Raw genomic sequence first — 16,166 nt, forward strand, 5'->3', positions numbered from 1 at the left:
TCTCATAGTCACTAGGAGCATGATGGGTGGTGAGTGGCTGATATCTGGCAGAGGAGTGTTAAGTGATACAGTAAATGTATTAGATCAAGTAAAAGATTAGAACTATATGATAGAGTAAAAATGCTGGGCTTCAACCTGTGAGCTTTTTCTTGCAAAAGTAACAAAAAGTGAGATAATATTCAAGTTGGTGGATGTTAAAATTGATTGGGTAATAATTAATTTCTGTCTGTAGTTCCTTGGAAAGAAAATTCCTTCTAGACTGCAGTGAAAAAGATTTGAGATGGGGCACAACTGGATAAGCATTTCAGTTATGAAATGCCACAGTTGTGCTCATAGCATAGGTCACTGTTTGCTGAAAGTGGAGAATAATTTAATGAAACATTTCAGAAATGTGCATTGAGTTTAACGTTCAGAAATGATGTTTGTTTATTAAGTTGTGTGTTGTTCTATTTACCTTGACCCAATTCCCATTAAATTTGCCTTTTTATTACTAACATCGGGGAGGAGCTACAAGAGCTTGAAGACACTCACCCAACAATTTATTAACAGCTTCTACTCCACTGCCATCAGATTTCTGAATGGTCTATGAATACAACCTTGTTATTCCGTTTTTCTGCTATTCATTTCTTTTGTAATTATTGTAATTTTATGTCTGCGCTATACTGCTGCTATGCAGCAACACATTTCATAACATGTCATAAACTGATTCTGATCCTGAATTTCCACTGCTGAATGAAATTTAAATCGCCTATTTTTTTTTTGTTTCTAATCAGAACTGGATATAGGCAGATAAAGAATGTGATACCAGTGACAGTATAATTAGCACCAGTGAGCTTTAGGCAAAAGTCTTTCTTCAAGATATTGAAATTTATGAAAGAATGAGTGCTGCTTTAAGCCAACTTGTGCCCAGGCTGTAACTCCCAGTTTAAACTCTTTTTCAAATATCAATGTGTTGAGTGAAACGGGTAATAATTTTACAATGTCAAAATCAAGTTTCATGTCATATGCACAAGTAATTGTTTTGCACAGATGCATTGGTAAACTTGTCCACGGCAGCATCACATGTACATAGCATCAGGTAAGCAGCATTCACAAGAAAGGTATACACATAAAATATATTCAATTTTTACAAGAAAACACAATTAGAACCAAAAAAAAGTCCATTTTACTGCAAAGGGGTCAATGCGTTGCTAAGCTATAGCGATTAGAGTTTTGCTGGTTCGTTCAGGAACTCAATGGTAGAAGTGAAGTAGCTCTTATTGGACCAGGTGGCGTGGAACTTCAGGCTTCTGTACCTCCTGCCCACTGATAGCTGCAAAAAGATTGGTATGGTCCAGATGCTATCATTTTTACAGACTATAACCCTAGTTATCATTTGGGTCTGGTAATGCATTTGTTTTAAATAATTTGAAAGTGTTCCTCTCTGTGCTTTAATAACTATGCATCTGGTGTTCCCAAACTTTTATTCATTGCGACTAAAGTATGTGGCCAAGTTATATATCTGCCTGCAGGTGGCAGTATTCCATCATAAAACACAGAGTTTATCAGGTAGGTGTGAATTGGGTTAAGTGAAAATAATCCTCACAGATATCGGTCAAAACATCAATAGGTGTAGGGGAGATTGCTTGTATCTTAAGTGAAACTTATCATTTTCACTTGGTAAGACGCAGCTTTCATGCATTTCTAAATTGCAATAATCATGCTTGCTGATTGTTTTGCTTTGTCTTATTTGAACTTGCAGAAGTTTCCCTGTCCTTCAGCTTGCATTTGCCCACATAGCTGTAAATTGTGTTCAGGAAATGGGGTTGTTACGAGAGGTAAATAACTATCTGAGAACATTGGGTTTGCAGGAGCTGGGAACAGTTCGTTCAGCACCCAAGGTGAAAGCAACAATCTAACCTCCGAGTTAGTGTGCATTGATGGAGATTTTGTATTGTAAAGGAAGACCTCAGAGTAAAGGCTCACTTCCCCAGAGAAGAGTACTTCTAACTGACCCATTGCTCAGTATGACTACCTAATCTCAGCACTGAAAGAACACAAGATTTGTGTGTGTGTTTTTTTTTCTTTCACATCATTTTTCAAATGTTCTCTCAAAAGCCCAGATGTTTCTAAGGAACTTCAGGAATTTTAAAAAGTTAGATTGTATGGATAGAGGAAATACAATTGATGAAGTACACACTGAGTTGACTGATTCCATTAAGGGTTATTGATAAAATTAAAGGCATGACATTTAAAGAAATTGTGAAAATATAGTTCTTAATTTTTTTAGAAGGGCAGTAGATAGAATCTTGCACTGAAATATGTATTTTTAAAATGTATGTTAATAATATCGGTAATGTGACCAGAATATTGACATTCATTGCTGAAACAAAAAGAGAATATTACAGAAAAAAAGCTGTATGAACGAGTTAGAAACAAAACCAGAAAATGTAAACCTTAGCAGGTTCAGGCAGTGTCCATGGAAGGTCAATGAATTGAGTTGTGAGATAATTCCTGTTTTTCTTAAAGAGAGAAATTAAATTTGTAAAGCATGCATTTGAAAGGATAGAATAATGTAACAGGTTTATATATCTTGGTCTTAAGGAATACTGGCAACTGGGCCAGTCAGTTAATTGTAAGTACAGTCTATTAATTCAGTTTTAATGAGGTTTACAGATATGAAATTGTTCTAAATTTGTCATTTAAAATAAAATTTCAAAATAATTCAGTATTGAACCATTTCTCAGTTGTTTTGGACTACGCGTTGGCACTGTATGCACCTCCGTATCAGTAACTTTGTTTTTGAGACCTAAAAATGACTTTTATGCTAAATTTAACCATTTAATTGTTTCTTTAATGTATCCTGCTCAATTTCTTAAAACAGTTAGCATTTTTAATTATTAAAAGTGTGGCATGAAAGGGAAATGTGCTTAATTTTTGGAAGCTTTTAAATAGACTGAGAAATCTTTGGTGTTGACCTCATTCCAGGACCACAGCCACAGTTGTGCTGTTTGGATCATAGTCAGTGTTATAAGTTAGACAGCAGTCAGCACTGTTTTTACCTGAACAAATTACAGAACCCTAAATTGCAATGACATAATGTTCTTTAAATTCCAAAAAATTCTGAATCCATGGTGATTAGCTCTTTCTTGAAGAAGTCCTATCCAGGGCTGGCTTCTCTCTGTACATCCCTGCTAGGGGAACTACAAGAGTTACGTAAGTAGGTTTGTGCTGACAGCAAGGCCAGGATAATTATAAAATTTCACAATAATGCCATTGTTATATATAGTAGATTCCACTTAATTGGGACACATTGTTATCAGTACATTTTGGCCCAATTAAGCAGCTGTCCCAGTTAGCCGAATTTTCAGGAAATAGTTAAAAAGATATTAAAAAAAGACAAATTATCATTTAACTGAGTAACAAATTAAGTATTTAAATGAAATTCAGAATAAATTAGAACACTACCAAAACTACTAAAGTGCTATAAAATTGTGTATGAGTTCTCGAAAGAGGAATTCATTCAGTGTACCCTGCCGTGTTCTTTCGATTGACTGTAAGTGGACAAAATTAGTGCAGACACCTAGTGCAGATAGTGGACTGCCTTCAAACAGTGCTTTTGCATCCACCAAAACTTCATTTTAGTTGCAACATTCAAGATGATTGTCGATACCGTCGAATTCTTTGTAGTTTCTAACTTGTTGAAGTAGTGAAATTTTCACTCTTGACCATTTCTGGCATCTCCAAACCTGAATGCTTGAAACTGCAATGAGCAAAACAGCTTAGAATTGTCTTACTGTTTATTACTCACCAGCTATCAGTGACAAAAAATCACTACTTTTTGAACATAAACATGCAAGTGACGCTATTTAAATACTGTTCATTCTAAGCATGATGTAGTATCTAACAGCTATGTGATGTACACATGACTGACGCTAGTTTGTAAATGATCAGCTGCAATCTCCTGCTCCAGTTAAGAGGCACAGTGTTTCAAATAAACTAAGGGAATCTCAGCTATTTTCTCAATTTGGTTTTCTTCTGAAGAGTTGTCCCAAATAAGCAGCTGCCCTGATTAACCAATGGCCCAATTAACCAGAATCAACTGTATAATGAAAGAAAAGAATGTTAAAATTTTGGGTAGAAATTATCCTCACTTGTATTTGTTCATACAAAACAGATGTTCATCTCTCCCTTTTAAAAAGAAAGTAATGTCATCTTTAACCTGTCTTTTGTACTTTGTAACAGATCAGTGTGACATCTGGTAAAAACCTAGAGTTGGTCTACACACTTGCATCCACACCACCCCCTCCCCCTTCCAGGGTTCTGTGGAACACAATTTGTACATGTTTATATTGGAACAGCAACTAGACTTTAATAAAACACAATTGGTAGTGGCATTGTTTGGGAGGAGGGCATTTGGCCCTTGTACCCATGCGGATTCTTTGAAAGTATTATTCAATTAGTTCCACTACTCTCTTTCCCTGTAACCCCACAAATATTTTCCCCTCCAGTATTTAAATAATTACCTTTTTAAAGTTATAATTGAATCTTCCTCCACCACCCTTTCAGGCAGATCATTCCTGATGTTCATAACTCATTGCATGTTTTTTTTTTAACTCTTTTGATTCTTTGACAATTACCTTTAAATATATTTCCATCATATCTTTAACGCAGAAAAAATATCTCAAGGATTCTTTCAGGAGACATGCAATACTCTTCAAGATGGAAATAATAAAATACTTAGTGGGTTAAAAAGCCAGACATAAGGAGTAAGTTGACAGGAAGAAAAGACAAGTTAAAAAGAGAATACAAGGAAGTGGAGCCTTGGCAGCTGATGGCATGCTACCAATTTTCATTAACTTTTCAGATAAGCACACAAGTGTAGATATCTGCAAACTGTAGGATTGGAGGAAATTAGTCAGAGGGAAGTGTAAAATCATGGGGTGACCAGAAATGAAAGATGACATTCTTAAACTTGAGATGTTGCTTGAACTGGGGCCTCTGTAAGCAAAAATGCAAGAGAGTAATGGGTGAGATGGATTTAACTGGGCGAGTTTTGTATGACTTTGTAAGTTTGCAGATGGTAGAATGGAGACCAGCTTGGAGCACTGTGAAGTGGCCATGTGTAAAGACAAGAGATGGTCGTGATTTGAGCAGCAGATGAGCTATGTTAAGGAGGTGAACAGGAACATTCTTAGTGTGGCTTTGAGGTTCAAAACACAGTGTAATCAATGTGAAATGAAGGCTGTGAATACTCTGCCTCAATTTCTGAATTGATGTTTTGTTAAAGGAAGAAGCTAAGTACAAATAGTTGTTGGCTGATGTGAAGCAATTTAAAATGATAACAGACTACTAAAGATTGCCTGCTTCAAATTTTTTAGGTTTTCCTTCAATCCAGTTATTTAAAGTTGGCAACTAATAAACTATCTAATGATTACAAGAAAGAAACTAATGGATGTTAATTTTATTATTTGCTATGCCATTTGGGGGCAAACTGTGCACACATGCTCTGTGTGAAGTGGAACTAATCAATGAGCATTAGCCAAATGGTAAAAATTGGGTGGGTAACAAATCAAGTTGAATAATACAAATTCCAAGACTGAAAATTATAAACCTTGCTTCCATATGGTTGCACTCAATGCAGTAATCTTTAAGATAAATCCTTTGACAAGCTTATCTTTTTGTTCTGCTGCTAATTACTTTTCATCATTTTAATAGAATTTGCAATTGCTTGGAGCTACAGCGATTGAAGATAGACTACAAGACAAAGTTCCTGAAACTATAGAAACATTATCCAAAGCAGACATCAAAATTTGGATTCTGACCGGAGACAAGCAGGAAACTGCTATTAATATAGGTACAGCTGGAGTTGCAACTAATAGTGTTTCACTGAAAGTTGTTATTTAATTTGTGAATGCATGTCCTTGTACAGTGCTGTTCAGAATAAACATCAAAACAACAGTGCCATATTTTCAAGTAATCTCTGAATGCTTTAACTTAACATAGCAAGAAAAGTAACTGTCCAAACATAAAACAATTTCTCTTTTTTGCAAAAAAAAAGCTGATTTTAAAAAGAAATATTGGCAAGAGTGTAAATTTTGGAAAAGTATCATGTACAGTTTTATTGGTTGAGGAAGAGTGAGCAAAAGTGTCATACATTCAGTATTTTATGCAAGGCCCTTTAGGCAGTGTAGCTCTGATCTATTTTGTTAATAACCAATCTAATCTCAACTGTATTTCATTCCTTATACATGATCAGCCTTAACTGCTCACATTTTGGGTCAGTGATCTTCCATTACGTAGAGTGGGGGGGACACGTGTAGATGCATTTAAGCTGGGAAATACAGTGTGTTACATTTCGGTAGGTAGAATGAAACGAAGCAAGATTAACATACAATCACACTTTTAATACCATCGGGGGGGCGGTGTTAAGAATTTGTTATGAATAGTTGATCAGACTGAGGGTATGATTTTTAGAGAAGACACTTGGGCTTTCTAACTGGAGGCAGAGTATGAGAATAGAGAAAGAATGATGAACATAATAATGATGGGCCACGCTTTTGGGATGTGGGTGGAATCATGAGAATGCTAGGGTATGACCAGTCCGTAGTTATGATTTTTGTGACCTGGTATGCAGTCAAAGAGCCCTTGTGATACTGAAGTCATTAGGATAAAGCCGCCCAGTCACTGTGAGAGTGCAAACTCTGAACAGACAGTACCTGAGGTCGAGATCGAACCTGTGTGTCAGGAACTGGGAGGCAGCAGCACCATCTGCTGCACAACCAGGCTGCCCATTGGAACGTGGCTTACATGGGGATCTTTTAGAGAGATTTAAAAGTTTTCAGGCAGAGTGAATTTGTTCGCATTGTTCGAACAGCAAAGAAGAGAGGGCTACGGCAAAAGAACCAAAAGTGAGGCAATGTAAACTACTTTCACAGTTTGAGTAGTTTATTTTTCACTGCTGAGGTGGTAGTTGGGGCACCAGTGTTCAAAATGGACCAGGGTAGGTATCTGAAGGAATTTGCCGGGCAGTGGGAAGGGAAGTAAGTGAATTGCTCTTCTATTGAGAAAGTGTGTAAAGTGAAACCAAGGCTCTGACTATTCAGTAATTCTGATTCCGTGACCTAGTGTGGAATCAAGGAGGTCTGTAACAGTGAAATCATTAGGAGTGAAAGGGAAAACATTCTATATCTGGGCATACCAAACATAAAGGAAGGCACCTATGGTTAGTGAAGTACTGTGAAAGATGGTAGACAATATGGGATAGACCAAAACCCCTATTTGCATAATTACTAATTCTCCACCAGTTTGGTGTAATGTCAAAACAAATAAATAGCAGACAGTTTAAACTTCTGAGTTAGTTAAGAGTTATATTAAAGAAGCCACCTTCTAGTTCCCATTTATGTTGCAGCAAGTACAATGATGGAACAATTTCTTGACCAAAACAAAATTGTCTGTAATAACTTGTCAAAGACTCAAGGTCTCAGCTGAAAATCAGCATGTTAATAGCCAGGCATCTGTTGTGGTGTAATCAAAACTCTCTACAGCTGTAAAGTAGCTTCCATCCTTTGTATTACAGCCCATCAAGATAAAGTCCTATAGTCGATTAGCCTGTATCTTTTATCTTTCTATCTACTAGTTTAGTAATTCCTTCCCTTGAACGCAGACTTTATGCTCCTCCATATTTTCTAGCTTCTGTTGGGAAAGTACTTACAAATATCTTAGTTATTCCTTTGATAGATATTACATCCTTTTAAGTTAGAGCAATGCAAAAATATTTCATTTTCTCTCAGCTATCATTAGATTCCTAGCAAAAGGAAAAAAATGGGAATAAAAATACTCATTAAAAAAAAGCTTGCTGATTCCTGAAGGCCACTCTGTCCATATTTATGCATCTATCAGGTTTTAACAACTTGGAAAAAAAACCTCTACAATTCCAGAGGTTTTGCCTCCACTCTGCTAGTTATTCCAAAAATACATTAAAAAATTTCCTATTTGTAATCCTTAAGTTTAGTTTTATACCTTGTAATGCAAGTATTTATTTTCAATTCAAAGTAAATTTCTAGGTTAATCTTTTTAGGAGTTTGTGAATCCTTTGCTTACTATTAGGTCATAGCCATTCTGTGAACACCTCCTTGCGCACATGGAGATGCCCACAATCCTCCTCACCATTGACATTTGACATCAGCCTAATGCCTCCTCACTGCACTTTCAATGCTCAAATATTTCCTTATTGAACAATAGTTTGCAATGGTGACAATAATGCCACCAAATTTCTGTTTCAAGATCAGATCTGCTAGTGAGATAATACTGACATTAAACAGCTTTCCCACATCCTGCCTCCCATGAAATTAGCATGTTTAATTTTTAATATCTTTCCTTGTAAATTTGCTTTGTGCTTTTCAGATGTTAAGATTTAGATAATGTAAATTAAAAACTTTCTGCTGTGCATTATCCCAAGTTGAGAATATTAGTATACAAGTAAATGGGGGAAAGAAGCATAATACTATAAACTCTGCATTTTGTAGAAATCGGTTCCTACACTAATTTTTCTCTCTCTCTCTCTCACACAATTTTTTTTTTAGTTTATCTCCCCAATTGTCATTATAATTTTTATTCCCACTAGTAGGTGAGAGCTTCTTAACAAAAATAGTTTTCTTAATGGCAGTAATCTCTGGCAAGTTTTATATCTACAGTTTGCTTGTATTTGTAGCTGGCACTTTTTATCTTTGGAATAAACCAGTTTTCTCAGCATTGATCAGGTAAATTGGGCTATATTCAATTCCCGGATTACATAAAGGTTCTGCTCCTGAGAAATGTCTCTAAGCTATTTTCACCGTAAGAAACTTCAATTTTCTATAGTAACCTATGTCATCACTCCACGTACAAGACCAAAAGATAGAGGAGCAGAATTATGCCATTTGGGCCATCACACCTGCTCCACCATTTTATAATGGCTGATCCATTTTCCCTATCAGCCCCAATCTCCTAGCTTCTCCCCATTTCTCTTCATGCCCTGACTAATCAAGAATCTATCAGCCTCTGCCTTAAATGTACCCAGTGACTTGACCTGTACAGCCGCCAGTGGCAACAAGTTTCACAGATTCACCACTCTCTGGCCAAGGAAATTCTTCCTCATCTCCGTTCTAAAATGATGCCCCCTCTATTCTGAGGCTGTGTCCTCTGGACTTAGACTCTCCCATGGTAGGAAAAATCTTCTCCACATCTACTCTGTCAAGACCTTTCAACATTCAGTAGGTTTCAATGAGGTCACCTCTCATTCTTCTGAATTCCAGTGAGCAGAGCCCCAGAGCCATCAAACACCCATCATATGACAAGCCTTTCAATCCTGCAATCATTTTTGTGAACGTCCTTTGAACCCATTCTAAGGTCAGCACACTCTTTCTTAGATAAGTAGCCCAAAAATGCTCTTAATACTCCCAAGTGAGGTTTTACTGATGCTTTATAAGGCATCAACATTACAACCTTGCTTTTATATTCCAGTCCTCTTGAAATAAATGCTAACGTTGCATTTGCCTTCCTCACCACAGACTCAACCTGCAAATTAACCATTAGGGAATTCTGCACAAGGACTCCCGAGTCCCTTTGGACCTCAGATTTTTGAGTTTTCTCTCTATTTAAAAAAAGTCTACCCTTTTATTTCATCTCCCAAAGTGCATAACCATACACTCTTCGCTGTGTTCCATCTGCCATTTCTTTGCCCATTCTCCTAATCTGTCTGTCCTTCAGTAGCTTCTCTACTTCTTCAAAATTACATGCCCCTCCACCTATCCTCATATTGTCTGCAAACTTCGCAACAAAGCCATCAATTCCATCATCCAAATCATTGACATATAACATAAAAAGAAACAGTCCCAACACAGACCCCTGTGAAACACCACTGATCACTGGCAGCCAACCAGAAGGAAACCTTTATTCCCACTCTTTGCCTCCTGCCAATCAGCCACTGCTTTATCCATGCTAGTATCTTCCTGTGACACTGTGGGCTCTTAACTTGTTAAGCAGCCTTGTGTGGCATCTTGTCAAAGGCCTTCTAACAATCGAAGTGCACAACATCTATCGATTCTCCTTTGTTTACCCTGGTTGTTATTTCTTCAAAGAATTCCAACAGATTTGTCAGGCAGTGTTTTTCCTTGAGGAAACCATGCTGATTATAGCCTATTTTATCCTGTGCCTCCAAGTACCCAAAACCAAATATCTAACAATGGACCCCAACACCTTCCCGACCACTGAGGTCAGATTAACTGGCCTATAATATCCTTTCTTCTCACTTTCTCCCTTCTTGAAGAGTGGAGTGACATTTGCAATTTTCCAGTCTTCCAGAACCATTCCAGAATCTAGTGAATGTTGAAAGATCATTACTAATACCTCCACAATCTCTCCATCCACCTCTTTCAGAACCCTGGGGTGCACACAATCTGGTGACTTATCTAACTTCAGACTTTTCAGTTTCCCAGGAACCTTCTCTCTAGTTATGGTAACTATGGTAACACATCATGCTGCCTGACACCTGGAACTTCCACACACCGCTAGAAACTCCCACGTTGAAGACTGATGGAAGATACTTACTCAGTTCATCTGCCATTTCCTTGTTCCCCATTACTACCTCTCCAACATCATTTTCCAGCGGTCTGATGTTCACTCTCGCTTCCCTTTCACACTTTACATTTCTAAAGAAGCTTTTGGTATCCTCTTTTGTGTTATTGGCCAGCTTACCTTCGTATTCCATCTTTTCCTTCTTAATTACTTTTAGTTGCCTTCTGTTGGTTTTTCAAAGCTTCCCAATCCTCTAATACAGTCTATTATAGAACATACTCTATTAATTGTTTTAGTTCTTTGGGTATTTACTTGAGTGCTAACCATAATAAAAATATCGGAATATATGCTGTATCCTGTTATTAATACATACCACAAAACATGATATCACTGTCTTGAAAAAGCTTTAAAGTATAAGGGAAAATTTGCATAAAGTTAGATTTCTGTAAGTCTGATCTTTTCTAACTCAAGGAACCTCAGCATACTGATAAGAATATAGAAATAGATAATGTTTACATTATTGAGAACTGAAGTCCTAGTAAAACTTTCTGTTCCAAATTTGTAAGTTAAAGATTTGGATCCGTTTTTTATGTGTCAGTATGTTATATAATTCACTGTTATTTGTACCTGCATTTTCACCATGCATGGCAGGGAAAATAATACCTTACTTGTAGATAGATTCAACAATTGTAAAAGTCTATTCCAATGAAAGATGATGCAAAGGTGCACAGATTTATTTTTAACAAGCACTAATAAATGTTTTGTTTTCCTTCAATATAGGACATGCATGTAAACTTCTAACGAAAAACATGGGTCTTATGGTTCTAAATGCACATACTCTCGATGTAAGTAATGTCTTTTTGGTTTGAATCAATATCTGAAAAACAAAATAACTTGTTCTTGTTAATTCCCACTTAAACAATCTAATGAAATCCAAGATAATAAATCCCAAATATTATTGGGTTCTAAATACTTGGACATTAGTGCAAAATAGATGATTTCCCAAATTAGCAGCTTGCAATGCACTCTGTTTGCTATTGATTGAAGTTATCCTGCAAGGCCTCAGTGTCAGTGACATCACAGGGTTTGAGTTTCCTACCATCTGAACCAATGGAGAAATTAAAGTAAGGCACGATGAAAGCCAGTGAGACCTAATGAAAACTGTGAGTGCAGCCGTGTAAATGTGAGATGGATGTCCGTTGAAAGTTGTTTTAAATGAGCTTAGCTTGGTTGTTGATTGCCTACTTTTGAACAATTTAATTTTGACTCAAACATATTAGTTTTTAATGAAAAGGAGGATAGTTTTATCAGCGGTCCTTCGAGAAAAATGCCAAGAAATCTAACACTTCAAGTGAAAGATGCAAGCATAGGCCTTATTTACTAACTGTTTCCTCCTCTACCCATACCTAAGTTATTCATAGTTAGCAATCAATTCACTCACCAAATGCATCGCAGTAGAGCCCAGCACTAAACAACTAGCAATTCTAGTGTCATGGATGCATTGCTGTAATTTAATGTACACCAGAACAGGGCCTAATGTGGTTCTGTAGTGTGGTGACCCTGTTGTTCTAGTGTTTTCATAATGCCATCATAGTATTTGACATAAAGCTGCGTGTGCGAATGTGCTTGTTAGAATCGTTGAAGATTATACTGTTTACTGTAACTTCCTTCCCTAGTTTGCTGGGTGGGGTGACCTGTTACTCTGCTTCATAAGTGCACTGTAATTTCTTTTTTCTCCCCCCATTATTCAAGAACTTTAATGCTGTTTTTGCATCACTCTTTTGAGCATTGCTTTAAAGTGCAAGCTTGCTGAATGGCAATTAGATGCGGCAGTTTAACTTTTGACCTCTGGAGCGATCTGTGTTGAGTTTGCACTTTGTCTCTCTGGTTTCCTCCCACATCCAAAAGAAGTGCTGGCAGCTGGAATGGCTACTGTAAATTACCCATAGGACAGGTTGCTGCTCGGAAAATCATGGGATGATAATGGGCATGTGAGAGAATATAGATCATAGGGAAATGAGTAGGGGAGTGGAATTGAAAGGATGAGGAGCTGCATTTATTCAATAGGCCACAACGTTATACCAAGCTAATTTCACCCTATCTTGAACTTCCGGTAATGCCCCCCCCCACCAATTCACCATCCCCCCCACTTCCCATTTCACCTTCTCATCTTATCTCCTTACCTGCCCATCACGTCGCTCTGGTGCTCCTCCCTTTTCTCTTTTTTCTATGACCTTCTGTCCTCTCCTGTCAGATTCTCCCTTCTCCTTCTCCAGCCTTGTATCTCTCTCACCAATCAACTTTCCAGCTCTTCACCCCTCCTCTGTCACCTACTACCTTGTATTTCTTCCTCCCCTCCCCCCACCTTCATACTCTGACTTCATTCTTTCTCTCTCCCCCCCACCTCCCAATCCCGATGAAGGGTCTTGGCCCGAAACGTCGATTGTACTCTTTTTCCATAGATACTGCCTGGCCTGCTGAGGTCCTCCAGCATTTTGTATGAGTTGCTTGGATTTCCAGCAAATGCAGATTTTGTGTTGTTTGTGATTGGCCTGCCACTTGCTTTCTTTACCACCCATCCACCTGTGAAGCCACTTTCAAGAATCTGTGGACTTGGACCCCAATTCCCTCTGCACAATAACCCTTTTAAGAGTCCTGGCATTAACAGAGTTCTCTCCCTTTACATTTGATCTCTAAAAGGGTATCGCTTCACATTTTGACAGATTAAGTTCTGTCTGTCATTTTTCTGCCCATTTCTGCAACTGATCTACATACATCATTTACCAGTGTTCACTTCTATCCACCACACCACCAATCATCATCATCAATAAATGTCCTCCTTGTGTGCCATAAGAAAATATAAATTATTTATTATGTTGTGGGGCTACTTTTACCATTTTATAAACTAAGTAAATTTCTGTTTTTGTCAGTTTCAATCAAAATCAGCCAAATCCATCCAGAAACAACAGGAATCCTGCAGATGCTGGAAATTCAAGCAACATACATCAAAGTTGCTGGTGAACGCAGCAGGCCAAGCAGCATCTGTAGGAAGAGGTGCAGTCGATGTTTCAGGCCGGGACCCTTCGTCAGGACTAACTGAAGGAAGTTAGTCCTGACGAAGGGTCCCGGCCTGAAACGTCGACTGCACCTCTTCCTTCAGATGCTGCTTGGCCTTCTGTGTTCACCAGAAACTTTGATAAATCCATCCAGAAACTAGTTTGCATCATGAGGTACAGAATTCTCCTTCTCAATGTGATTAGAATATATTTTTCTCACTATGAATGTGTTTCCTTTTTATGATGACCATTAATTCTGACCATCAGTGTCATCTCCAAATAGAGAGATTAACTCCCTTCCATAAACACGAGATTCTGCAGATGCTGGAAATCCAGAATAACACACACAAAATGCTGGAGGAACTCAGCAGGTCAGGAAGCATCCATGGAGAGGATTAAACTGTCGATATTTTGGGCCAAGACCCCCCTTCAATCCTGATGAAGGGTCTTGACACAAAACATTGACTGTTTATTCCTCTCCATTGATGTTGCCTGACTTGCTGAGTTCCTCCAGCATTTTGTGTGTGCAACCACCTAATAACATAGTTTGCCTCTGAATGCATATGTTTCTTAAAGAATGTGTTAAGTATGGTGAGATCACATTAGAAGAATTTGAGGTAGAGAATTACTCGTGCTAGAATGCATCCAGAGAGAGCGGAAGTTTTACATGTGATATTGCTGATTTTTTTTTTATAATTTCTGATATTTACCTTGCTGAGAATGTTTTTTTTTAATTTCCAGAATCTATCACAGAAGGAATTTAAGTTGCACCATAATCTGATAAAATGAGCAGAATTTAAAAAACCTCTTGACAATAACTTACCTGACTGATGAAGCATGTCTTCCCTGCTGTTTAGCTGTGGATGTGAACTCACCACTGGATGGTCTGGTGACTAGTTCATCCTGCTTAGCTGCTTGTATGATACCCACTGAGCTTCAGAAAACATGCAGATTTCAGTCCAAGAATGAATTGGTACTTTTCTGCAGTTTTCTGCGTGAAAGCTCTGATATATTTTTTCACCGGTTTCACTGTACTCTTTTAAAATATTTAATCACAGTATTATAATGCCAGCCCTTGCAACCAAGCCCTCAATCTTCCTTGTGAGTTACCTAAATTCCCCCCCCCCACCCATTGTCTCACAAAGCCAGTTATTAATTACTCCAAGGATTATCAATATTAATAGAACTGCGCAAACGTAGATAAGTCCCTGTAGGTCCATGAGATTTTTCATCCCACGTAATACAACAATGGAACTAGTGATGTGCAACAAGCCCTGCGGGAGGTTTACATTACATCCAGTGCTTCCATTGTATTTCAGATCAGCTTTGTCTGATGAAGGGCACGGCCTTTAACATGCAAACGTTCAGCTGAGACACTAAATGCACATGAACTTTTATGTTATTCTCTACAGAATAAGAGTATGTTTCCCTGGTATTGCATGTCCCAAGTAGTGCTTTCCTGCGGATGGTGATGAGATGCCTTGTTGCATTCATTCCCATTCCTTTGGGTGTCTCCAAAGCACAAGTTACTCTGTGGCTGAAAGGGTAAGATGACAAAATATTTTCCTGACAGCATCATGGGAACACTTCATGCACACACAATGCAGCTGTTCCTTGCCGTCTTCTCAAGGGTAACTCGAAATAAGCAATAAGTGTTCGCTTTACCAGAAAACCACCTATCCTGGGAATTTTTATTTTAGAATCAGGAATGGAAAATCAAGGAAGTCTCTGAAAACAAGAGTCTTAGATAGGATTTTAAGCCCTGATGGTGCGTAACTCTAGTTAAAAATGATATGTAAAAAAAGGGAAAAGATTAGGTTTTCTGGAAAGTGACTGGTTGAGTAGGAAGCGATGATTTCTCAGATTGTTGGTAGTTTGTTATAAAATGATTTTTAGTGTCTTTCACTGAAGCCTGATGCATATTGTTCTAATTAGTTCTGATTGACACAGGGCAAGTCCTGGGTTCTTTACACTGCTTGCAAGCCACAATAAATTGTTGGAAGCAATAGAAAACTGTACGTGCTGAAAAAATGAAGTAAAAAAAAAGTCCTGGAAATACTTGGGTCAGGCAGCACTTGTGAGGGGAAAGAGAGAGAGCTAATGTTTCAATTCAGAGTCACAGAAGAGAGAAAAGTGAAAAATGAACAAAGAGTGGAAATAAACAGATTTTTGTCAGGTTAAGACAATTTGGGGCATAGACAGTGAATGGTCACAGTCTGTTTTTTCCAGGGTAAAGAGCCTAAAACTAGAAAACACAGATTTAAGGTGAGAGGGGAATAAATAAGGGAAACCTGGGCATTAACTTTTTCACACAGCAGTTGGTTGGTTTGCAGAGCAAGCTGACAGAAGCGGGTCCAATTGCATCAAAAGACATTTGGACAGGTACATGGACGTCAGTACCAAGGGATAGGAAAGGTTTAAAGGGACATGGACCAAATGCAGGCAAACGGGACTAGCTCAGGAAGGCAATTTGATTGCATGCATGAGTTGGGCCAAAGAGCCTATTCCCATGCTGTGACCAGAAGTCGGGTACCTCAAGGATGTGGGGTCGGGCTGCAGATGTTCACAATCTAT

General features: G+C 38.0%; 1 protein-coding gene across 4 annotated transcripts in view; it reads left to right on the plus strand.

The window, feature by feature from the left end:
• atp8a1 (ATPase phospholipid transporting 8A1) overlaps positions 1-16,166 on the plus strand; it is a 358,923-nt gene that overhangs the window by 207,686 nt on the left and 135,071 nt on the right. For all 4 annotated transcript variants that reach the window (XM_063043220.1, XM_063043222.1, XM_063043221.1 and 1 more), the window contains 2 exons: positions 5,698-5,836; positions 11,317-11,381. In XM_063043220.1, the coding sequence (XP_062899290.1) occupies positions 5,698-5,836; positions 11,317-11,381 (204 nt within the window). The remainder of the gene's footprint in view (positions 1-5,697; positions 5,837-11,316; positions 11,382-16,166) is intronic.

The sequence above is a fragment of the Mobula hypostoma genome, chromosome 3 (assembly GCF_963921235.1).
Source record: "Mobula hypostoma chromosome 3, sMobHyp1.1, whole genome shotgun sequence".
NCBI classification, from domain to species: Eukaryota; Metazoa; Chordata; class Chondrichthyes; order Myliobatiformes; family Myliobatidae; genus Mobula; species Mobula hypostoma.